This window comes from Triturus cristatus, chromosome 7, assembly GCF_964204655.1.
Source record: "Triturus cristatus chromosome 7, aTriCri1.1, whole genome shotgun sequence".
Classification (NCBI taxonomy): Eukaryota; Metazoa; Chordata; class Amphibia; order Caudata; family Salamandridae; genus Triturus; species Triturus cristatus.
In genome coordinates, this window is record NC_140590.1 from 211,185,098 (window position 1) to 211,211,893 (window position 26,796).

Here is a 26,796-nt window from a genome sequence, read left to right on the forward strand (position 1 = left end):
CCCAGTGCCCGGAGCTTGTCTGCGTCAGCTGACGGCGTTTGGCCCTTAAATAGGCAGCTGAGAAGAGATGTAAATGTTGGGGCCTCAGATCCATCTGTTGTGGGCCTGGTCTCACTTGTGACAGGAAGGCCCTGGAGCCCCCACTGATGCTCGGCATCCTGATCTGATTGATTGATGCTGGCAGCAGGTAGGATCTCGGGGACCCAGTGTGGGCAAAGGCTGGCTAAGTCCTCTGTGTATTAGTAGCTCAGCTAACTTGCTATGTATGTTATTAACAAATGAAATGAATGCTTGAATCATTCTGAGCTGCCTGTGGTGTACTGAGTCTGAGAACTGTGCACTCTCGCAGTCTGACTCTGCCCTGCTTTCAGCTGCCTGCTGTTGGTGCACTTTAGTTCAATTACTTCTTAGAGTTTCTTGTTGCTCAAATGGGTGTCATATTTCTGATATTTATGTTTCCCATGTCTTTATTGCTTGATGTTGCTTGCGAGAAAGTGTCACTCATATTTATTGCAATGTTACTCATAATTACACTGAAATTATGAAAATGTCCCACATAGCATTCTGAAATCTTGGCAGCTATGTGTACTCATGTATTTTGGAGTGAAAGACTTTTTGCTGTGATCCGGAAGTCCGAAGAAAGGAAAAACAGGGATGAAAGAGTGTAATGTGGATTTGAACTATTAACACCGATCTCTGCTTAAATATGGTGTTCATTGTGTTTCTTGTTTCCCCTTTACTGGGTCCGACCCCCGATATCACAGGTGTTTCTGATCCTGTGCTGGACTGAGAGGACACAGCGTCAAGAGATGTACTTAGGTCACTGCAATCCCCGCGGTGCTGGGGTCCTGCAACCTCCAAGGGGGCCACAACCCATTCAGGCCAAGATCGATTAATGTCCGTGAGATAGGAGACTCAGGGGCCCCTCTCGCTAATTTTTTTTTGGGGCACGGGGTAGCAAACCCGAGTTCGTGCCAACGTGTCTGATAAATCATGCCCAAACCTTCTTTGATTCCAGGAAATGCATTGCAGGCAGGTCACATCTAGCGCCTATAGCGCAAATAGCCTGTAACTTCCGGGGTTTTCACTGGTCCTGTCCTGTGTACAGGCACGATCCGTCTTTTTCGCGGTGGTGCTTGAAATTCAGTACAGAACATTTGTAGTTATTCAGCTCAAATCGAAAGGTGTACATTCTGAATGCTTATCAGATCTCTCAGTCAGGCTCATTGACCCACCGGGCTATCTTACTGGAACACTAGCCTCGCGAACAGGTTGCTAACAGGCCTTTTGTGCAAGCACAATAACCACGCGTTTACCTTACTGAGACTGGGGTCTTCTTGGGGACACCGACTGTGATTTCCAGGGCGGCGTGGTTTCCCTGCCCTTCCCGCCACTGCCCCTTTTGTCTGCGGGATAAGATGTGAATATATCCGCCCCCTCAGAGGGGACGCAGTGGTACAAGTGTTTAATGGGGGCTTTCCTCTGCAGCAGGGCGGGTCCTATTGCCGCTCTCATGCCAGCACCTGCAGTCTGTGGACATATTCCGCCCCCTTTGAGGTTTTAATTTTGCATATCTCGGCCACTCTGTCACTTCACTCTTTAAAGAAAATCCCCCTGCGACCCTCTTTATTCAACACTTAACACCCCTAGTGTCTGTTTGGAGGAAAAAGGCCGCAGTCTTTTATTAACTTCTCACGTGAACATCATTCGATTATCAATTATCACACAGCAACAGGATGGACATGTGATATATATTGTCATACTATACCCAGTGTAGGGGAGGCCTCCTTGTGGTTTCGAGCTTCATCAGTCATGGAAGTGCATTAAAAACACGCATTGGCATGGCCAATAGGTCTCGCCTTTGGGGCCTAATAAGTGTTAAGACATGCAACAGTTGATGTTGTTGCACCGAGGATATTGTACTGCATAACTAAATACTTTTAAGGTTCCAAAGGCGAGACCTATTGGCTATGCCAATGCTTGTTTTTTCTTTCAAAGGCCTAAATCGGTGAAGGATAGAAGAAGTGAGTATAATCTTTTTTATTACAAAGCCTTCAGGAGAAAATCCTTTATTACAAAATGTATTTTACTGTTTAACTTCATAATAATGTTTAACTTTCAAAATTACTGTTGGACATGACAATCTTGGTGTAGTTTTCCCCAAACTTTTTACCTGCCATCCTCCTGTTTTTGCTGACTTTGTTTTAGCTGGCTATGGGACTCTGTGTAATTTACCACTGCTAACCACTGCTAAAGTGCTTGTGCTTTCTCCTTAAACCATGGTGACATTGCCTTACACCCAATTGGCACATTTTTAATTTAATTGTCTCTTTTAAAGCGGTATAATACGTACCCAGGGCCTGTAAATTAAATGTTACTAGGGGGCCTGCAATACTAGTTGTGCCACCCACTTATGTAGCCTCTGGCCTTCCATTGCAGCCGGTGAGTGTAGGCTTAAACTGCTATTTCGACTGGGAAAAGTAAACCTTTTGCCAGGCCTAAACCTTCCTGTACAATACAAATATGTCAAGGTTTTATATAAGTATAAATTCTGTTGCCCGAATGGGACATTTTGTTCATAGTTCTGCTTCTGCAAATGGTGTGTTATGTTTGGCCAGCACGTATTTCAAATGTTGAAACTGTTAAAGCCTCTCATTCTTGCATCTGACAAAGAAAGAGCTTTTGTTTCATGGATACCACCATTGCAAAACAGCGTTTTAACTATATTTGGAAGTTCTCTGTGAATTGTAAATGTTAGATGTTGTACTGCCAGTCTAAAATATCTCATATCAGAATATCTTCTTCCCCTTCAGAAAGTAGACATTTATCGTAGTCTTTTAGGCATTTTGCAAAAGATATATTTCCTTCTTGATGCCAGGATCACACAGGACCATGTTCATCACTTTTTCACGCAGCACAAGGCACCAAGATACCTTGATGCGTGAAAGTGAGAGGGCAGGAATGTGACACATCTATTAAGATATGGCACATTCCTGGTCTTTCCTTGTACTGGCACACTTCTGGCTGCCCAGTGGCAGCACAGGCACCCTCGCATTATGCTGCAAGGGTGCCTGAATTACAGGGACAAAAACTATTATTTGAGGCTTTTTCCTATTTTTATGTGTACTGCAGAATGGAGCACAATTAGCAAGAGGAACAAATGAGGAGAAATAAAGGTATTTCTCCTTGTTACACCTCAGCTATTATAGTTCTAGAGTTCAGGGCTTGCTGGTCCTTACACCATTATAGCTAAGTGAAGTGGGAGGGCACAGGGTACATTTAGGGGGTGGCTTATCCAATGGATTTCTCTTTTGTGCACTCCTCATGCTAGTTACAAGGACCTTCAAGAGTGTCACCATAGGGTTTGCAACCTTTCTGTACACATTGCAAAGTGATGCGTGTGGTGTTTAGTAGTAGGTGTAATAAAGTATTTTTCCTTTTCTTTAGACAATGCACTGACTGGACAGTAATTGATTAAGTGTTGCTTATGTCGTTTGCCCACAGTAACTTCTCTGAGTAAGCCTTGAACTGCCTCATCACCCTGAGAGTCAAGTGATACAAAGGATCACTTAGTTCACAGTAAATAGATGATTTTAAACTTTCTATTTGTGAAGGGTACATGTATTTTCCAATTTATAGTCCACTTTCTCACAGTCCCAATCAAAGGTTTTTGCTGAGCTGGCAATCGGTTCAGTAGGGCCTCATGGTAAATGTATCTCGTCTTATGGTGCTCTATCCTGCATAATCTTCCAATCTTACAGCATCGGAAAGAAAGTGCTAAGATAAAATGTTTGACCAGCCAGATTCACCCATCTTTCCTGACCCCTCTTGCCAATCCCACTCCATTGTAGTTGCTTGAAATCAAACCTGTCTCCTGGCCAGCAGTGAAATTAGCATTTGAATTGGCACTTTGTGTTTTCTGTGACTTTTCACTTGAAAAATTAAACAAAATCCATCTCTAGTTTTGCAAATATATTGTACTCTGAACCCTGGTGCTGGCCTCTGTTGGAGTGAGACTTAACACACAAATGGTGCGTCCCAGATCTTAGACCCTGTCTGGTGTTAGAATGTACTCCTTCTGTCACCAAACTGCACAATCTGAGACTTAAAAACATTTTCAGGTTTTATGCCTGAAAAACTGATGGAGACTAGGATTGTCATCCAAGCAGCAGCCATCAACGTCGGCATTGAATTGCTGGTCAGGCTCAGCTTGCTGGTATACCCTGCTGAAAGAGATCTGACTTCCAGAAAGCTTCACTAAGCTGAAGCTAATCTCCATCAAGAAGTTCCTAAACATGAAATTTGGACTTTGTCCATTTGGACCTTCCCCTCCTTCGTCAATGACCTTGTTGGGACCCTGCTCTTAAGCAACCGATCATCGAGCTGTACTTTAGATCCAACTTGTTGCTTGTCCCACCAACAACTTGCAGACAACCAAGTTTCTCCCATAAAAGTTTCCAAGTCTGAAGGTAAGCTTTCCACAAGGTTCAACCTGTTACCTATATCCAACTGGTGATCCATTGCGGTAGGGCTTTCACCCAGTCTAGCGTGACCAGAAAACCGCAATTGGTGCTTTGTGCTTTTTGGTTCTATTTTTAATTCTAACTTCTACTTATTATATTTTTGTCATTTAAATTATTAAAATTAACTCTATTTTCCAGATTGGTTTGATATTTTTCTTCTGTTGTATTTTCACTTTATTACTTTGTGAGTAGTGCAATATGCCTCACACATTGAATCTAAGTTAATCCTGACTGATTTGTGCCAACGACCATAGGGTACGCACAGTGACTTTTGTGGTTCATCCTGAGGTTCCGTGACAATCGGAACGACATTTTTGATATGTTCGAATATGGACGAGTTTGGTATCTACGAACCGCAAATGACGAGTTTAGTGGGTGTACGCGTTTTCGCTACGCTACCATGTATGGTTCGTCTTATTTGTGGGTATGTCCATCTGAACCCTCGGGTTCCATTTTAGATACGGCGTCCATTTTGTCTCTTGCCCTCAAGTAGCCAGCGAACGGACACTGTCCGCTTCGTGACCCTGGGATTCCCAAACCTTCGCGGAGGACACATGTTCCTTTGAAGTTGTCTTTATGATGAGGGGGATGACACGGCAAGGGCAGATGGCCCCGCTCGAGGCTCATCTTCCCGTGCTAGTTTATTGTTTCAGTCGTGCATACATTAGGCACGAGGTCTTTGATCCTGCAATCAAGTTTCCGATATTGCCCTCTACACTGTTTTCTAAACTGTTATGTATCCTTGTCTTTTCCTTTGCATCTGTTTCTGTCCCTTCCTCTAATTCGTTACGGTCAGAATGGAATGTGTTTAATGTGCTTTTACAGTTGGGAACCGGCAATGTTGCTGTAATTATGTTTCGGGTTTCTGAAAACATGAATGCAATCTTTCTGAAGTTTATTGTGGGAACTGGGTTGTAACCTTTTGTCCGCCATGTTGTGCAATGACCAAAATGTGTATAAAAGGAGCGATCCACTTGTGCAATTTGAAGCAGTCTCTCAGAACCTACACGCTGTGTACTTCTTGCGATTTCTGTATCCCTGCAGTAAATAAATGCTGATCTTTGACGCCGCAGGAAGTGTCCCGTGTCTCTGTGTTTTGTACGCCGGAGCAGGTAACCCACGAAGGTTTCAGGTGTTGTCCCCTGGCACCGCTGGGCCTTAAGAATAGCCCAGTCCTTCAATCCTGACAAGGATCGTGATTATTATTTGTGGTGGATTCTCACTCTCCCAAGTAAAACTTCAATTTCTTACAAACACTGACTATTATAGTGTGCTCCCATGATTGGAAGAATTGTTTGCTCTTTCTTAAATGTGTTAAAGTGGATCATTGCATTCCTCAGTGACAACACCATTGGAGTGGTTGAATTACTCAGAAACTTTGCTATGCACTCTGTAGAGTTATCCAAGGTTTTGCTTACACTTTATCTAGAAAATATTTCTGGATCATTAGTCAACATCAAGAACAAATACAATCAGATCCTACACTCTGATGGGAGAAATATTACTGTAATTAAACAGTAATACATTTAGATTCTGTGCTGGTAGGACTCTCGACTTCTCTCCCTGTTCACCGGTCTCCTCAAGAAACCTACGGCTGACCCAACGGACCTGAAAAACTACCGGCCCATCTCTCCCCTCCCCTTCGCGGCCAAAGTCACAAAGAGACTCGTAAACTCCCAGCTGACCGCCTTCCTAGAAGAGAACTCCATCCTAGATGCCTCCCAGTCTGGATTTTGCAGCAACCAATAGCACCGAGACCGCCCTCCTCACCGCCACTGACGACATCCGCATGCTACTCGACCAGGGACACACGGCGGCCCTCATCCTCCTAGACCTCTCCGCAGCTTTCGACACGGTTTCACATTGCACGCTCGCAGCTAGACTTCACTATGTGGGGATTCAAGGAGCCGCCCTCGACTGGATCCAATCTTTTCTCTCCGGCAGAACCCAGAGGATCAGACTCCCCCCTTCCTCTCCGAACCCACCGATATCAACTGCGGAGTACCCCAAGGATCATCGCTCAGCCCCATGCATTTCAACATCTACATGGCCCCCCTCGCCGCAATCATCAGACAGCATGGGCTCAGCATGTTATCCTACACCGATGACACCCAGCTCATCCTCTCATTCACTAAGAATCCAGAAGACACCAGACTCTGCTTCCAGGATGGAATGAAGAATATGGCAGCCTGGATGAAGGACAGCTGCTTGAAGCTCAACTCAGAGAAGACCGAGGTCCTCATCCTCAGACCCTGCACCTCCGCCTGGGACAACACCTGGTGGCACTCTGCCCTCGGGAACCCACTCGCCTGTGGAAATATGGATTTTTCTGATCAGTTATGTCCCCTATCTTGGACCCCAACGGTTTCATGTATGAATCACAAGTACATGTATGTTCCCTCCAGTTCCAGTTATGAAGACGCAAACACCTGTGCGTCCACCGTCAACATGTCCTCTTTCAGATCCGCCATGAATGGGCCGGATATTCCATTCCTAAGTATGAAAGGCCACCGGCTTTATATGGTTCACTTATGCCATTTTACAGTCCAGGCAAGTAGGCCCTGATTCTGTCATCAAGCTTTTCTTTCCTTCTTCCTCTGAAAGCTCCAGTCTGAGCCTGCATCTGTGACCATGAACTTTGTCTCATTCCCTGCGCGGCTAACGGTGCCTGACATCAGCTTGTTGCCTGCCAAAAACTGTATTTCACCTTCGAAATTATCTGCTCCGCTCCCTGCCCAATGCATTCCTGTCTGGTAGTTTAAGTAAACATTCTTCCAGCTACCGAGCAAAAGGCCCGGCTTCTCTGTTTTTATGCAAGTAATTCATAGCCCTGTTACTATGGAAGATGTTTCTGCCCTCGCATCTAGTGTAGACACTTAGACGCTTGTACACGCACTCACAGTCAGTATAGAATAAGATTCTACTCTAAGAGACCTCTCTTTTGGATAACATAGTTCTTTAAACATAGGATGTTAGATATGATTTGGGATTAGGTTGACTTGACCCTCCAGACTTCTGTCGCCACATGTAGAGCTAAATGTCAAGTCCCCTTCACCCCCTAGTTACACGTCAATCATACGTCATGCTGCTGCGCGCGCATTTCTGCCAAGTATTTCTGCTGACATTGCGAAATTCTTTCATGGAACCACCCTATTATGACATCATACCTGATGACGTTCTTTAGTTACACCCAGTTACGCCCACTTTTGCTACGCATGTATGTTTTATCTTTACTATCAATTGTTACGCCTCCTGCATTTGCTTCACTGTAATGCCTATTGTATAAAAGTGATTACTTATCAATAAAATAAGGTCTTCACTTCCTGAACCTCCGTGGTGATGGAACTTGGAGTCCACGATTCGAATCGTCCATTGGAATAAAGCCCATTCCGAACCTCTAATACCACGGATTTTGCCTCTTATTTTACTGAGCTATTTTTATTATTTTTCTGTATCAAATTAAGTCCCGGTAATTAAATTATTTACCACATAAATGGCGCCCGAACAGGGACACTTTCTCATCTCACGCGCCGGCGGTGCGTTGCAGGCCCGGTCTCCTGCCACAGCTGGACGGACAACAACGCGTACCAGCAGGACTTCCTGTATCTCCCTCCGGTCAAGCGGGGGCGACTGAGGCTGTGATCAACACCCAGACGAGGCGGTGAGAAGTGCGAAGTATCCCGACCAGAGCCTAGCTGAGAGAGCAAGATCCGAGGTATACAGAGGCCCACCAAGTTCCGAAGTTCCGAAGTTCCGAGGTTTCCGATGTTCCGAAGTTTCCGAAGTTTTCGAGTCGAGTCCAGTCCGGTCCAGTCCAGTTCAGTTCCGTTCCGAGGCCTTCCGTTCCGAGCTACCCGGTGAGTACCATTGCTGGGGAGGCGTTCTGACGTGCACATAGGCTGTGCCGGTCAAGACGGGTTTGGGTACACAAATCCGGTCTGCACTGTTTTAGCAGTGTATCTGTACTGTTTAGCAGTATATCTAGTATATCAAGTATATAAATTCAGAATAAGTCAGTTAATGCCGAGTATTATGTTTAGTGACTAGTTTTCTTAGATCGTCATCATCATTGTTGCTCATTTAAATGTTAAATGTTAAATGTGTTGATACGTCCTGCATATTGTGGTGTGAATGACTGTTCATTATTGTGTTTATTGTATTAAGTTTGTTCAAGATCAAGTATCAGATCAGTTCTCAATATGCCGCTCTTTTCGAAACTAAGACAGATCGCAACTAGAAAAGGGGTACTCGAAGAAGCTGTTCCTATTCCTCCTAGGGACACTCCAGGGTACTTCATGTATCATAAACACGGCTTAGACGCTATATTATTTCTTGATTTATGGGTAGACTACACCAAGGAATTACCAGAAAGTCAGAGGTGGCCCGCAGCTGGGACCTGGGATGCAGAGTGCATCATGAAAGTAGAGGAAGAGTTATGGAAAAGGAAAGCTAGACAGTCACAGAAAGACGCCGTTGAGTTATGGCGCAAAGAATCTCATAGACGTACAGAAAAAGCACTCAGACAGGAGGAGAAAAATAAGGAGAATTCAAATAAAGTCCGAGAAAATCTATTAATTGAAGAAGGTACACGAGTGAAATCAGAACAAGTAGACAGGCAAAGAAATGCCCTTATGAATGGTATGTATCCTCTTCTGGCCGAAGGATTACCTAAGGCTACTCCGGAGATACCAAAAGACTTGCCACCCCCATTGTTTCCAATAAAAGTGCATCCTAAGGGGCATCCTAGAACCGCAGAAGATGTTTTTCTTTCCTCATATTTAGATGACGCAGCTCCCGAGTATGCTAACCCCGCCCCACATAGACCGTCTGCCGGGGAAGTCCAACGCCAAGATCCTGTATCTGTACCTCTACAACAACAAATCCTGACACAAGTTCCGGCAAGCACATCTGTTTCTACATCTGTTCCTACAGCTGCTTCTACAGCTGTGTCCACACCTATAGTTGCTGTATCGCGTTCAACGAATCCTTTCACGTCCGGTACCCCAGACGGGGCTACCGGAGGTGCTACCAACATTTTTTCTACGCCACCCAGAACAAATAAACTTACTTTTCAAGAATCAGCGCATCCACGTACGCCCAAACTCATAAATTCTCGCACGCTTAAGGAACTTCTTGTAGATTGTAGATATGACCCTGTGCCCGGCAACGAGGACGAAATGATCCTGGCATCATTACGTATCAGACGAGCTGCAGTGTATTTAGGAAAGCTACCAGGAATGACTATGCATCTAGATAATATATATCATTTTGTCCAAACAGGACGAGATTCTGAATGTATTAACAGAGCTATGGAATACCAGAAAGTGGAGATACAGGGGGAACTGTTACGTTTCCTCATAAATTGTGTGATCAGAAATCAAGACCGACCGGGGGTAGATCCGGAAACAATGCAAACTCTTACCAGATGGAGCCAGAATATATCAGAAGGGAAACATGATAGGCAAACATGTATAATAGCCATGTGCCGAAAGATCCGTAAAGAAATAGAACGCATACACGAAGAGAGATTAGCGGTAGACCAGTTTGAACAAAACGAGGAGGAGGAAGGATCAGGACTGCCCACAGGACAGTCAGAAACCATAGCCTATGTAGGTAGAGGAAGATCTTGTAATAGTATTAGATGTTTTACTGACCCGATACGTCCGATATGTCCAGATAATAACAGGAATTTCCAAACACCTATAATAAATATAAGGTCCCCCGAGCATTCGTTCCAAGCTGCTGACAAATTACTCCGAGAACGAAGGGGTTATCATTTACTCGATTCTAAGGATGAACAAGAATTAGCCAGGTCAGCCGTTCACTGGATTGACAGTCCCGGAAAATATGGTGATGATACAGTAGCACACACATTTTTGAACCTCACCCCAGATGAACAGCGTTTAGCTGGGATTTATATGATTCAACAACTTCTTATACTATATAAAGGCCAACATTCAGATCCTGGTCCCTTACCTGATATATTGACTGAATTACTCACGAATAGATGGAGAGGTTCAGGTACTAAGTTAATTAGAGAAATACTAGAATCAAGAAAGCAGTACATTCTTTTTGTATGCCCAGAACATGTCTCACTGCCCATCAAGGAAAGAACGACGTATTACATGGACAGACAGAATCCCTTACGAGAAGTACACCCAATAAAAGGCGAGGACAATCAGTTTAAACGTGTATTTGTATATACGCCCATATCGAAAATAGAATTGTTAGAAATGAAGAAAGTGGTACCCAGTCATGACAAAGACCCAGCGGGTTTTCACCGAGAAATTAAAGACATGTTACTCATGGGAGAGTATACCTATCCCGACATTATGACAATATTGAAGGTATTAATGCCTGCGGGCATTTATGAAAAACTCAAGGAAAAAGAGTGGGAGGTGGGAGACCAAAAGATAGACTGGACAGCATTAGAAAATGAAGAAAAGGCCCGAGGTCCAGGTTCAGGGCTTGGGGATAAAACTAAAGCACTACCAGGTTTACTAGTACAGGTACTGCCACGTTTATTAACTACGAAAAAGGAAGACTGGGGTGCAATCTCAGCCTGTAAACAAAAGCAAGATGAAGACACTAGTGATTTCTATGCCCGATTCGAAAAATGTTTTGGTATAAATAGTGGCATAAAAGCAAGTAGCGAATCATACCCGCATCTGTTTGTGACAAAATTAGTTGAAAATTCCTTGCCCCAAGTGAAGAATAGAGTATTAAAATTCGAGAGTACCTGGCAAGGTAACACCCCATCACAAATGTTACAAATGTTACAGTATCATCACAATAGAATTAGAGAGGAACAAGAACATGAACAAAGACGCATGAAAGACACAAAAATGAAAATGCTAGTCTCCCAGACAGTTCCAGCTGAAGGTCATAAAAAGGGTACGACACAGTCCGGTGATTCAGCAGGACCTGTAAAAGGGACATGCAACTATTGTAAACAACCAGGTCATTATATACACGATTGCCCAGTCCTGAAGCGTAATATCGCCACAGGTATTACAAAAGAAAGACCACGGCCACCTAGACAGGATCCGAATGAACACGGAGCCCCGCAGCATGCACAGTCCATGCCAGCTCCACAACAGTCTATACAGTTTGTGCCAGCTGCACCAGCGCTGCCTGTTGCTGCCACACAAACCACGACACGACAGCTGTACCAGACCGCACAGTACGACTATCCTGATTATCAACGATACGCATGAACCAGCCTAGAGAGGGAAGTTGGCTTACCCCTGATCGAGGTCCCTGTAGACCAAGAAGGACCTTATGTACATAGTGAACTATTAGGCCAAGATAGAAAATTTTTACTTGATACAGGGGCAAGTCGAACAACTATAAAACGTAGTGAAGTTCCAGGGGCACCCCTCTCAGGCGCACAGAATATTTCCCTTGGTTTTTCAGGAAAACCTATTGTTAATGAAGTATCACAGCCTCTTCCACTTACGATTGGGCCCTTGACCCGAACTACAGATTTATTACTTACTAAATCATGTCCAGAAAACTTGTTAGGTATAAAAACACTGAAAGCTCTAGGAGCTATAATATGTTGTTCTCCGGAAGGAGTAAGATTGTTTTTACGTGATTTCAAAGGTCACTATGTGTCTCGAGACATGGATCCCCGACTGCAGACTTTACCTACACAGTTATGGGCACAAGGCCCTACTGATGTTGGTTGCATGAATATTACACCATATCGAGTTACACTAAAGGCAGGAGTGGTATTACCACGAATGCGACAATACAAGTTACCACCAGATGCTGTAGTGGCTTTACTGCAAATTATTGACGAGCTCATTGCCCAAGGAGTGGTTGTGGAAACAGACTCCAATGTATGTAATTCCCCGATAATTCCGATTCTTAAACGAACAGATCCAAAGGCCCCGCCAGTATATCGATTGGTTATTGATCTGCGCGAATTAAATAAATGCATAGTACCACAATACCCCGTAGTCCCAGACATTTCTTCATTACTGACAGCCATTGATTCCGAAGCAACATTCTTTACTGTAATTGATCTCAAGAATGCCTTTTTCAGCGTCCCAATAGATCCGGAAAGCCAATACCTGTTCGGATTTAATTTAAATGGACGTAGCTTTAAATTCACACGCGCACCTCAAGGATTTACAGAAAGCCCCAGCATCTATAGCCAAGCACTGAAACGAGAACTCGACAGTATCCACATGCCAGTCAACACTGCCCTGCTTCAGTATGTCGATGATCTGCTGATCACCGCTAGAAGCGAACCTGAATGTGAAAAAGCCTCACTGACGGTTTTACAATTTTTGGCCGAAAAGGGGCACAAGGTGTCCCCTTCTAAGCTGCAATTCTGTGTCCAGCGAGTTGTTTACCTTGGTCACTCGCTGTCCAAGGAGGGAAGGCAGCTTACACCAGATCGCATCCAGCTAATTGCTAATATGCCAATACCCAAGACACAAAAGGAGGTGCGGGCTTTCATAGGCCTCACTTCATATTGTAGGCAGTGGATCCCTCAGTATCCATTTCTAGCAAAACCATTCATTCAATTGACAACACAGGAGGCAGCCACATCGACTGTTCTCCCTTGGACTCAGGAACATGCACAAGCTTTTGAAAGCCTAAAGAAAGCCTTGTGCCAAGCACCTGTTTTAGCAACACCATGTTACAATAAACAGTTTACACTCTTTGTTACAGAACGCGAAGGTACTGCCTTGTCAGTACTCACACAGGAACAAGCAGGATCACACAAACCATGTGCTTATTTTTCTAGTACATTAGATCCCGTAGCTCAGGCTTTGCCTGCATGCCTAAATTCAGTGGCAGCAACAGCTTTAGCAATCAGACAAAGCGATGCCATAGTGTTAGGACATCCATTGACAGTACAAGTACCACATGCAGTAGAGGTTCTTGTGAACCGCACACAAACACAACACTTGACTATAGCACGACTTACTGGTTATGAATTAACATTGTTTCAGCCACATATAGAAATCAGACGTTGTAGTACATTGAATCCTGCCACACTGTTACCTATAAATAGAACAGACCCACTTGCACATGATTGTATTGAAGTTATCACTATCACGACGAAACCCAGACAAGATTTAACAGATGTCCCACTGTCAGACCCAGACCTGACGTTGTATGTAGATGGTTCATGTATGAGAACAGGTACAGGAGAGCTAGTGGCCGCTTACGCAGTCACAACAGACACTGAAATCGTTGAAACAAATTGCATAAATATAGATGCAATACATCTACCCACTGCAATATCAATTATGAAATGTAAAGCTCATACGAAAGTTACTGATATCATTTCTCAAGGCAATGATCTAGCTGACAGAACAGCTAAACAGACTGCTCAAACTCGAACATCCGACATGACAAAGACAATAGTCCCGACACCAACATATTGCATGATGGTTAAAGATCCCGCTCTTGACGTAATCGACATACAGACACATGCTACACCAGACGAAATAAAGAAATGGACTGAATTAGGAGGGATCCAAACGGATCAAGGATGGATGACGAAGGAAAAATCTGTGTGGTTCCTTCCTGATTCAATGGTCCAAGTTATAATTAATACTGTACATAGTCCAGCACATCTAGGAGAAAAAGCTATGCTAGACAGCATTCAACACATTTGGTTCAACAAACATTTACGAGCAGCAGCTAAACAAAAAGTTCGTACCTGTATGATCTGTTGTCAGTTTAACCCAGGTAAAAGCATTCCCGTAGAACAGGGTGGATTTCAGCCTCCTGATCACCCTTTTGAAGTCCTCCAGATGGATTATATCCAGATGGAACGATGTCGAGGATTCAAATATGTTCTCGTAGTTGTCTGTGCTCTTTCCCGTTGGACAGAGGCATACCCGGTTTCAGATTACACTGCCCCGACTACTGCCAAACAGTTAGTTCGAGAATTCTTCCCACGGTACGGTTTACCACGTGTTGTCTACTCAGATAACGGCCAGCCGTTTTCATCCGAATTAATGAAACACGTTTCACTTTTGTTAGGCTATCAGTGGAAATTTCACTGTGTCCGACACCTCGAGGCAGCAGGTCTCGTGGAAAGACATAATCAGACCCTGAAAATTAGATTGTCCAAAATATGCAGAGAGAAAGGTGTCGACTGGGTAGTAGTCTTACCCGTTGCACTCTTTTACATGAGAATGGTAGCACACTCTCGAACAGGGCTATCCCCGTATGAGGTGATCTTTGGCAGACCACCAAATATGTGGGGGACGCCTATACCACGCAAAATAACTGATATTGACTGTAATATGCTGACAGATTACTTGGCTTCCTTGATGTCTGCACTACAATCTTGTCGTTCACAGGTAGCTGCAGCTTTTCCCGACAACACTGAGGTGAAACCCCATGACGTAATTCCAGGAGATTTGGTCTTAGTGAGGAACTTTGATCGGAAGTCTCAGCTGGATCCTAGGTGGAGGTCGCCTCAACTCGTGTTGTTAACGACGAGGACAGCCGTGAAGATCGAAGGTCGAAAAGGCTGGATACATTCAAGTCATATCAAGAAATTTCATGGACTACCGTCAGATATAAACGACACACCTTGCGTGTCTTCACCGATTGACTCAAAACTTCCTTTGGTTGAACTGAGTAACCATGAACAATACAAACTAAAACTTAGGTCTAACAAGTCAGGCAATTTGATTGTTTAAGTCCTCTCCAAGGTGAATCGGTCGAATTTGTCTCTGACATGTATCCCTTAGACCTGTATAGAGAAAGAAACAGAAGGATAAAACTGAAACGACATGCGTACTGTAAATCACTGCGTAGTCATTGCACAGTGACGTTATTAATTTTGTTTTTCTTAAGTCTTTTAATAATTACTGCAAGTATATTGTTGCACATATATTATCCTATTTCTAGACATGTTTATAATCTTACTGCTGAACATTCTTTTAGTGAATTACCTCCGCATGAGTTGTCTTATAGATTTGCGCTGCGCAATAACACGTTTATTAGTATGTTACATCATTCCCATCAGGTTAGCAATGCTACAAATTGTTGGATATGTGGCCGACTCCCTCCCTATCAGAATTATAAAGGAATTCTACCTCTCTTTCCATACCCGTTCACACATAATGGATCCTGTGGAGCATGGTTTAGTTTAATTAATTCCCTAGATTCGAATTCTGCAGTTTATCAAGACAACTGGGTATGGGGAAATTTGAACTCAGTTTTACTTAAAGTCTGCTACCCTAACAAGGAGGGACTTCCCAAAAGAACAGGAACTGATCTAGAAAATGAAGTGTATGGATTAGGTAATTTTACGCTTAATCTTATGATCCTAAATGTCGAATCCAAAGCTACTCCAATTTTGCCCGCTATGTCAATATTTCCAGTAAAAGGTGAATTATGTGTAAGAAAGAATGGTTCCATACATATGGGCCATAGTAGATGCACCACTGTAATAGAATTTAGTGATCAAGGCAAGTCTACGTTTAGAGCTTCCCGCCATTCCTATTTTATATGTGGTCAGACGGCATATATACGTCTGCCTCTAGATTGGGATGGTACCTGCTACATCGGATTCCTTTTGCCACCCGTTTTCCTAGCTCCTCCTGATTATCACAGAAATACTCATTTAGTACACAATAGAGAAAGGAGAGATCTCCCAATAGTCGATTACACTGAAACAGCATGGGAAAAATACACAGATTTCAATAAAGGTCTCTTTCCCTACATAGGTACAGTTACCAATAGTAAGCTGATACGTAGATTAACTAGAACCCTTGAAGCAGTAGTGAACGAAACTATTTCCGCCTTAGGTAATTTAACAGAAGAGCAGTCTGCTATGCGGATTGTTGTGCTTCAAAATCGTCTTGTCCTTGACGTCATCCTGGCCGATAGGGGCGGAGCTTGTAGGGTCATCGGATCAAGTTGTTGCATTTTCATACCAGAAAATTCGCCATCTGTATATAAAGCCATAACTCGCCTTCATAAGATTGTAAGCCAGATACACCAGAATCCAGGCACCTGGACTTGGTCCGGTTGGTTTTGGAGTGTATTATCTACCTTTGGATGGAAGGTCCTATCCTTCCTAGGTATTGGCTTTCTCATACTATTCAGTTGCTGTCTATGTCTACAATGTGGACCAGCGATCTGTGGTCTGTGTGCCACATCGTGTATTCCACCACCAAGATTTCATTCATCCCAGAAGAAAAAAGAAGAACAAATGATGCTATATGAACAGATCAACGGATTGATGAAGATTGATATCTCTTAACGGGCAAGTAGGGGACAAGGAGGGAATGTGGAAATATGGATTTTTCTGATCAGTTATGTCCCCTATCTTGGACCCCAACGGTTTCATGTATGAATCACAAGTACATGTATGTTCCCTCCAGTTCCAGTTATGAAGACGCAAACACCTGTGCGTCCACCGTCAACATGTCCTCTTTCAGATCCGCCATGAATGGGCCGGATATTCCATTCCTAAGTATGAAAGGCCACCGGCTTTATATGGTTCACTTATGCCATTTTACAGTCCAGGCAAGTAGGCCCTGATTCTGTCATCAAGCTTTTCTTTCCTTCTTCCTCTGAAAGCTCCAGTCTGAGCCTGCATCTGTGACCATGAACTTTGTCTCATTCCCTGCGCGGCTAACGGTGCCTGACATCAGCTTGTTGCCTGCCAAAAACTGTATTTCACCTTCGAAATTATCTGCTCCGCTCCCTGCCCAATGCATTCCTGTCTGGTAGTTTAAGTAAACATTCTTCCAGCTACCGAGCAAAAGGCCCGGCTTCTCTGTTTTTATGCAAGTAATTCATAGCCCTGTTACTATGGAAGATTTTCTGCCCTCGCATCTAGTGTAGACACTTAGACGCTTGTACACGCACTCACAGTCAGTATAGAATAAGATTCTACTCTAAGAGACCTCTCTTTTGGATAACATAGTTCTTTAAACATAGGATGTTAGATATGATTTGGGATTAGGTTGACTTGACCCTCCAGACTTCTGTCGCCACATGTAGAGCTAAATGTCAAGTCCCCTTCACCCCCTAGTTACACGTCAATCATACGTCATGCTGCTGCGCGCGCATTTCTGCCAAGTATTTCTGCTGACATTGCGAAATTCTTTCATGGAACCACCCTATTATGACATCATACCTGATGACGTTCTTTAGTTACACCCAGTTACGCCCACTTTTGCTACGCATGTATGTTTTATCTTTACTATCAATTGTTACGCCTCCTGCATTTGCTTCACTGTAATGCCTATTGTATAAAAGTGATTACTTATCAATAAAGTAAGGTCTTCACTTCCTGAACCTCCGTGGTGATGGAACTTGGAGTCCACGATTCGAATCGTCCATTGGAATAAAGCCCATTCCGAACCTCTAATACCACGGATTTTGCCTCTTATTTTACTGAGCTATTTTTATTATTTTTCTGTATCAAATTAAGTCCCGGTAATTAAATTATTTACCACACGCCCCTACATACCACGCTTGTAACCTCGGCATCATCCTCGACTCCTCCCTCTCCATGAACCACCAGATCAACAACGTCATTTCCTCTAGTTTCAACTGCCTGCGCATCCTCCATAAGACCTTCAAATGGATCCCTTTCGAATGCAGAAGGACCATCACCCACGTGCTCATAAACAGCAGACTGGACTACGGCAATGCCCTATACGCCGGAATCAAAAGAACTCTCATACACAGACTCCAAACCATCCAGAACGCCGCAGCCAGACTCGTCCTCGGAACACCGCATCATGAACACATGACCCAACACCTACGAGACCTCCACTGGCGCCCCATCAAGAAGAGGGTCACCTTCAAACTCCTCACCCACGCTTACAAAGCCCTCCACAACATCAGACCCAAATACCTCAACAAGAGAGTATACTTCCACGTACCCAAGAGGAACCTCCGCTCCCTCGACATTGCCCTGCCGGAGGTCCCTCGCATCCGCAGAAACAGAATAGGCGGGAGAGATTTCTCCTACATCACAGCCAGGACCTGGAACGAGCTCCCTGTGAACATAAGACGCTCCCCGACCCTATACACATTCAGGAAGGACCTCAAGACCTGGCTTTTCGACTGTTCCGGAGCTGCAACAACCCCCTAGCGCCTTGAGACCCTCACGGGTGAGTAGCACACTTTATAAATCCTGATTGATTGATTGAATATAACAAAACACGCAGAAAGAAATCAAAATCCAACCAAGCATCCTATATAACAACAAATTCCAAAATATTCCTCACTCCTTCTCGATTACTTCTTATAGTCTCCTCCAGAAAAGAAAAAAAAATAAAGACAAATTATAGGGTGAGAAGCCAGGGAGGGATAATATCAGCCTCCATGTCTTTAATAAAATCATGATTTTCTACCCACCCTAGCTGTGGAAAATCTGAATTTTATGGCAATACACGGAGGCTAATATTATGCAAAGTAGGGGTGGACACAGCCCTATGTGGGTGTCTATAAGAAATTAACAATTGAGGATCTGATTACCTTCTCACACTCTCAGTCCTCTCATACTCACAAATACATCTTACAACACACAGGTTTCTACATTCATCTAAATTTAGATAAAAACTTGTTCTAGACATAGTTTTAGTTTGCCTAGTGATGTAAAAGCACACTCCTTCTGGTACAAACCTTTGACCTGAAATATCAAGAGCCCTAACGTCTGACACCCTTCTAAAGGGTACAAGACACAACAGCATAACCAACTTCAAAGAAAGTTGCTTAAGACTCTAGAATTCATTCTCGGACCAACTAGCCAGTTCTCTGAGAACAAGATCCACATCCCACAAAGATGAATACCTAGGACCCGGGTACACCTTAATTCTTATACTTCTTAAAAGTCTTTTCACAACTTCATGCTGACCCACCGATAAGCTATCAATCAACTAATGCCCTGCAGAAATTGCCGAACTACCAACATTAACAGTACTATAAGACCCACCCTCAAGGAAGGTCTCTGTCAAAAAATTCAACACTTCTACCAGAGGAGCCGATATGGGATCCACACCCCTCAAAGTACACCAACAAAACCATCTCCCCCAGGCCAGTTTGTATGCCTTAGATGTTCCTGCAGACCATGACTCCATACTGAGTTTTGAAGCCTCCAGCCATAATCCTGACACCTGCCAGACTCTCCCGAAACCAACCACGCCATTAGCCTTAAATGTACCTGCAGAACTAACTTGTGATTCTTGCCCGATGTATCTGTTAATAGGTTCAGGATGTTCAGAAGGAGAAGAGGGTCAGCAATCAATATTTCCATCACATCCGGATACCAAACCTGGGAAGTCCAAAAAGGAGTTTCCAATACAATCTCTGACACTTCTCTTCTTACTTTCAGAAGAACCCTTTGTATTAACTCAGAAAGTGGGAAAGCATGACCTTTTAAATTCCCCCAGTGTTGCAAAAATGCGTCCACTGCCATTGCCTCTGGGTCCAGTCTCAAACTGAAGAACCTGGGAAGTTGAGCATTCACCCTGTTGGCAAACAGGTCTACCTCCATCGGACCCCAAAATAAATTTATCATAGAGATCCCTTCCCTGTTCAATCCCCAATCGCTCAACTGCCTGGAATTCCAGTCCGACACAGTGTTGCTTACACCTGGTAAGTACTGTGCCTGAATCATAATATTCCTTCTCAGACAGAAATGCTAAAAATCCTTTGCTAAGTCCACTAGGGTTTTTGAACGTGGACCTCCCAATTTGTTTACATATCTTACAGCGGATGTGTTGTCCACTCTCAAGAGGACACGGCACCTCACATGATCCTTGACAAGGAGCCTGTTAACAACTCTAGGTAGTTTATGTGCGTATCCCTTACATGACTTGTCCATTTCCCCCCTGTTGTCACTGAACCGCACTTTGCTCCCTAACCTTGAAGGCTGGCGTCTGACTCTATGACCAAGTCCGGAGTCTGTCCGAAAATAGCCCTTCCATTCCAAGCCTTCCAAGCCTCCAGATTCTCTTGCCATCATCATCTTGTCTCTGAGTCTGTCTGAACTTTGTCTGAATATCTCATCTCTCTGTTTAAATAGATCGTCTTTAACCTCTGTAATGCACAATAATGTAGGGGAGCTGGGAATACTGCCTGAATGGAGGCAGAGAGGAGGCCCAAGATCCTCACAATTTATCTCAGAGTTAACCACTCACTCACTACGGCTCTCCGCACCTCCTTGCGGATTTTCCTCTCCTCCATGGAAAACTTCAATACAAAGTCCAAGGTTCAAATCTGAAAATCTAAAAACACTGTCTCCAGACTTGGATCTAAACAAGACTTTTTCTTGTTCACTACAAATCTCAAATCTTCTATCAAGCTAACCGCCAGAGTCGTATGATCGTGGGCTAGATCCTTGCTTTCTGCCATAATGAGAATGTCGTCTAAGTAGACTATAAGTCTCACCTCTCTTGTGCGTAACCAAGCTACAATCTGTCTCATCACCTTTGTAAAGCAACAGGGAGCCGTGGTTAAACCACAGGGAAGGCTTTTGAATCCCCACATGGTTCATTTTCATTGGAACTTCAAAAGATCCCTCTGGTTCTGAAAAACAGGGACTGATAGGTAAGCGTCTTTTTAAATACAAACGGGTTAACCAATCTCCTTTTCTTAGGAGGTCCCTGAGCATGTGAATACCCTCGATTTTGAAGTGGTTGTATGTTACTGACTCTTTTAATTCTTTGAGATTTATCACAGGTCTCAAACCCTTGTCTTTCTTTTCTACTAGAAATAAGTTGCTTACAAACCCTACAGATGCATCGTCTGACTTCTCTATCGCTCCCTTTTCTGCTAACTCGAGAACCTCCTTTTCTACCATTTCCTCTTCCTCCTTTGAGAACCTCAAAGGGGTCGGCCTTCTCGTCTAAACTGGAGTATCCACAAATTCTATCCTGTACCCACTTACCATCTGTAATACCCTAGGATCGGAGGTTATCTCCTTCCACTTGTCTAAAAAAAGGGCGAGTCTGCCACCCAATTTTACTTGAATAAATGAAAGTTCGCTTGCCAAACATATCTTGTCTTGGTCTTCTATCTCTGCTGAACCGTCCTCATCTTTTTTGTCTTTGCGGATAGAAGCTAGGTGAGTAGCCCCCTGATGCATGGAAACCTCCGGCTCTATAAACACGTAAGCAGGAACTTCGCGTAACCCCAAAACCTCAGCCGGGGAATCGACTCTGCATTCTCCCGGCCAACCCAAAAACCTTTTTAATATCTTTTTGAACCTTCTGTATAGAATTAAATGCCCCTCTGTACCTGCCCATTTCCTTCACAAACTCCTCTCCAAAGAGGAGACCATTGGCCTATTGCCCTGACTCTTTCCCTGACAATTCAGCCAGATTAGGGACAATCTTCATAAGGAGATTTTTTCTACGTTCACAGCAGAGAGAGGCGTTTGCATTTCCTAACAAACAAACCGCCCTGTGCACCCATTGTCCCAATTCTAAGACATCCACTGAACTCTCTTGAAGATAAGCCTCCTCGCAAAGGTCAAAGATTTTTGTTAGAGGGCCAAAAACATCTAGAAGACGATCTTAACAGCCTTTCAATCCTTTATCCAGCCCCCATCTAGGGTCTCTTCCTTACTTGTTTAGAAAAGTCGGCATCATAGCATTTAATTTGGGAGTATATGCCACTTCATTCGCTAAGGAATGTCTTGGACATTTAGAACGGAGTCTAGTGTGGACCTCCTTGGGTATTTCCCTTCTTATCCAGAATTCAACATACATAACATATATTGATCCAGTGGGTCCTTGACTTGTTCTATGCCCTCCTTTTCTCTCCTCTCTTTTTTCATTCTTTTAGTTTTAATGCCCTCATCGTCCGAGGACTCAAAGTCAGAAGAGCAGGAGATAACAATGTCCCCACCGCTAGAGGACTCATCGCAGACGATCGCTCTGTGATCCCCTTTTGTGGCCTTTATGGCCATTCCATATACCTTCTTCGAGTTTATCCTATTTTTGCCTTTCTGAATAAAGGCTCCTTTTTCCTTGCTGATTTGCTCCTTAGACGTGTTTTCTTTCTTTTTTGCATTGCTTTTTTACCACTACCACTAACCGTGGCCACCTCTTCCACAGACCAGAATTGTTCCTCCTCTACTTTCCTTGCGAGCCAACCTTTCAACCTATCCACACAGTCATCCAACGTGTTGCCTAACTGCGTAGCTAACACAGAAACTGCCTTATCGACACATTCTTGAACTTTTCCCTCAACATCACCTTCAAGAGTTCCATCCTTCTCCATATTGTTAAATATATTTTCCAACAAACAATAAAAAAAATGTTTTTGCTCTAAATATACAACCAACAACAGAATGAACCTTCCTCCCCTGTCTAAATCAGTCAAAGATACAAATTGTAACTTTCCTCAAGTCACGACAACTAATTTGCTTTATGTGATGAAGGTAACTGACTCTGAGGTGAAAAAACAAATCTGATGTTCCTCTGACAGCCTGAAAGATGTCTGCCAGAAGACACACTTTCAATCATTGAATTTGCCGAATCCAAGATGGCCGAAGCGTCACATGACACTTTAACGGTGGCCCAAGAGGATAAAAGTTATTAGGGGAAGCGTTTCACACAAACTAAACATCGACCGCAATGTGAGGTGAGCAAGAACCGCAATGCGAGGAGAGCAAGTGATTTTATATGCCTAAAACTTGCCCAAAAACCTGTCCAATATTGTTGCAGGTTCTTAAGGTCTCTTAGAGAGCAAGGAATTTGCCGCTGTAGAGTCGGCAATGCACGTGCGCACCGACACGCTCATGTCGAGTCGCGCATCTTATTACCAGTACGCGACCCTATCACAGACTCGCCTGCGTCAACAGTAACGGCTGGGTCAACATCGCTCGAGCTGAAGCTGCAGTCTCGACCCTGCTCGCGCCCACAACAGTGGTTGGCACTGCTCAGTGTCAGAAGCAGCAAAACGGTTCAAAAACAAGGTATGCAGCGATCAAAGTGGCACAACATGACAGTGGTTAAAAGATCAAAAAAACAATTCATATAAGACCGGGATCACATCAAAGGAACACCCCATGGTCGTTAAGGGAAATACAAGAATTAAATATCCAATAGCACAAGTGTGTGTTGAATAGCCAAACAATCTAGTTTCCTCACACACCTATCGCATCAGTACCTTATACAGGCCCAAATTAAGACCACGAAAAAGTGTGGCTCTTGTGTAGCTGTGAGCAGAAACAAAGAAGGAAGATGGCTGCCTCACAGGGAACGAAGTAGCCTTTAGAACTTTTATTCATTCCTTTTCTAAGTTCTTACATTTTTTTGTAGTTGCTGCTGTGAGTTGACAATTAAAGAGATATGCATAATATTGGCCTCTGTGCCTTGCCATAAAATCAGATATATCAACAGCTAAGGAGATGTTATGTCTCGAGCCACTATCATCGACTTTAATTGGGTATTTTCCTATCTCAATTAATGAAGTACGCTTCAACTCTACATGCAGTTTTCAATGTCATTTATGGAATGGGGTACATAAAATGTATGGAACAGGGCAAAAAGAAATAGAAAAAAATGTGAGGTCACTTGTGATCACTCTATGGAAGGGATAGTGCCAACTTATGTGTCAGTACTATTAAAGGGTGCACAACTTTCACAACAGGGGAAGCAAACCACTGAACATTAATGTGAGAGCACACAATGTGTGTTTAATATATGAAGTGGCAGCTTAGAAGCGAGCACTGGCTTTAGGTGTATGGCCTGTGTTCAGCTGGCAACAAGTTACAGTGTTTGCCTCAGAGACAGCCTTATGCGTAAGCTCTGCTGGCAACACAGGAAATATTTAATGGAACAAGTATAAATACAATCATATTTGTATAAATATATTCCTTTGCTTAGATACAAAAGTATGTGATATGTAGGTGATCCAACAACGGTGTAGTGCAGGTGAATTGTGACAAGGGTGATTGTGGTAACGCATGTGATATTAAAAAAAAACGAAATGAACTGTTTACTTATTGAAAGTTCAATTTTGATAACACAGAACTTCAGTATTTAGTTTAATATTCTTAAATCTACAGAAAATGACAGTAAACAGTGCAGCACATTGACATTTCGATCTCCTATATTAACTTCACTGGGGTCTTCCTCATTTGGGGCCTCATGTAGGTAATTAATTTTTACCGGTTCTTAAATACCGAGCCGTACCGAATCGGTAAATTAGAACCGGTAAGTTATATGTAGGTAAAAATTCGGTAACAGTTACCGATTCGGTAACAGTCGGTAAATACGAATCGGAATTCACCGAATCGGTAAATACCGAGGTGGTATCCACCGAATCGGTAAATACCGAGGTGGTATCTACCGAATCGGAAAATACCGAGGTGGTATCTACCAAATCGGAAAATACCGAATCGGTACGTACGGATTCGGTAAATAACATCACATGACTTGACGAAACAGCTAATCCTGTGCAACGACAGCCCACCCAACCAGGAACTGCCCACACCCAGGCAGGTGTACACAATTAGCCGAAGTGGCCACACCCAGGCAGGTGTACATAATTAGCCGACCCTGGAGAGGCTTGGAGTGCAGAGGAGAGGCAGGGAGCAGTTGCATGTGCGAGCGGGAAACGAACAGCATGTCCAGCCAGAGAACACAGAAAGACGGAGGGGAAAGGAGGAGGAAGCTCAAATTCAGCCCCAAGGAACTCCAGGTGCTGGTGGAGGAGGTGGTGAAGCAGCACCAGAAGCTGTTTGGGAGGCAATCCCTGCAAGTGCCTGAGGCCGAAAAGCGCAACATATGGCTGGCCATCCAGGCGCAGGTCAATGCTGTGGGAGTGACCCACAGGGACATTGAGGTCCTCAAAAAGCGCTGGTATGACCTGAGGATTGTGACCAAGAGGAAGATGGGCGACATCCAGAAGGAGGCCAGCCAGACCGGAGGTGGAACCAACAGGGCACCTGCCCTCACCGAACTGGAGGAGCTGGTGGCGGCAACACTCGAGCAAGAGAGCGTCGTGGGTCTTGGGGACGCCGACAGCTCTGCCAGAGCCGCAACACACCAAGGTAAGACGAAAGCACAGCAATGTAGCCTCCCCTACCCCTATCCCACATCCCCCATTGTGAAACGAGAATCACACTGCAGTCCACACGTGTCAGTGCAGACAGGCAATGCATTCCGGGAGATGTAGTCAGGGCAACACTAACCATGACGTAAATGTTACAGGGCAACAAGGCATGTCACGCACTCGAGGCACAAGGAGACAGAGGACAGATTGGAATGTGAAATGATTTATTGTGACGCTTGCAATGCAGCCCTTCGGGGACACTGAGCCAATGTTGTTTTTCTGTCCACAGATGTGACATCATGCAGTACAGGGCATGCTGCAGGGGAGACGGCACACCGGCCACAAAAATCACCTCTAGCCAGCACGAGTTCTGACCAGGGAGCAGGCCCACTTGCAGCCGCACCTCCTACGCAGCCAGCCTCGCCGCACACAGAGCCAGCATCACCTCACCGAGAGCCAGCATCACCACCACCAGAGCCAGCATCGCCACTCATGTTCGATTCACCGGCCACATCTCCGCTTGCAGGTGTGAGAATGAGGAGGCGTCCAGCAGCCAGGCTACGAGCCTTAGACACCTCGTCAGACGACAGCATGGGCCCAGAAGACCGCACCGGGCCCCAGGAAGGGAGCCATCCCACTGTGCCCCACACCTCACAGGCAGCACAGACGGGAGCAAGAGGGCGCCGCAGGTCGCGTGTCCAGAGTCCACCAGCACCCACTGACGGCCATGGTGTCTTCTTGGGGCTCGAGGGCCAAATGTTGAAGCAACAGCGCCTGCAATCAAAGGCAGTTATGTCAGTCCAGAGGCACATGCGGGTGATGAAGACAAGCTTAGTCAACATGGACACAAACATTGGCGGCATGGCTGCGGGCATTCGGGACATGTCCCAGTCAATCCAGCAGTTGTGCAGCAAATTAGATGCTGACATCGAAGCACGGCGCCGGGAACGCCAGAGAAGGGACACTACCAGCAGGGCACTCAACCATCTGGCAACTGCGACTTCCCTACTTTGCCGGCGCTCTGTGACGATGCAGGAGGGCCTAACACAGTGCTGCAGCGACCTGTCTCGGGGGATGGTGCAGGTGACAAGTGCACTAGGGGTGCTATTGACTAGTCAGGCGTCGACAACTGCTGCAGGGGATGCTGCGGAGAGCATCGACACCAGCAGCAGCATCACACCCCCCGTCCCCGAAGCACGCAGGAGCAGCAGGCGGCTTGGGGTTGGCTCTAGTGAGGATGCACAGGCCGTGCAATCCA

At 44.5% G+C, this 26,796-nt stretch overlaps 1 protein-coding gene across 2 annotated transcripts in view; it reads left to right on the forward strand.

Annotated features, from left to right (window-relative positions):
* Positions 1 to 26,796, forward strand: part of LOC146809238 (zinc finger protein RFP-like) — a 114,105-nt gene that overhangs the window by 37,785 nt on the left and 49,524 nt on the right. Inside the window, exon 2 of one of the 2 annotated variants that reach the window (XM_085616051.1) lies at positions 25,828 to 26,155. The exons of the other annotated variant lie outside the window; for it this stretch is intronic. Coding sequence (XP_085472177.1) covers positions 25,828 to 25,833 — 6 coding nt within the window. The 3' untranslated portion in view covers positions 25,834 to 26,155. Of the gene's footprint in view, positions 1 to 25,827; positions 26,156 to 26,796 lie in introns of those variants that run through there. 2 annotated transcript variants of the gene reach the window in all.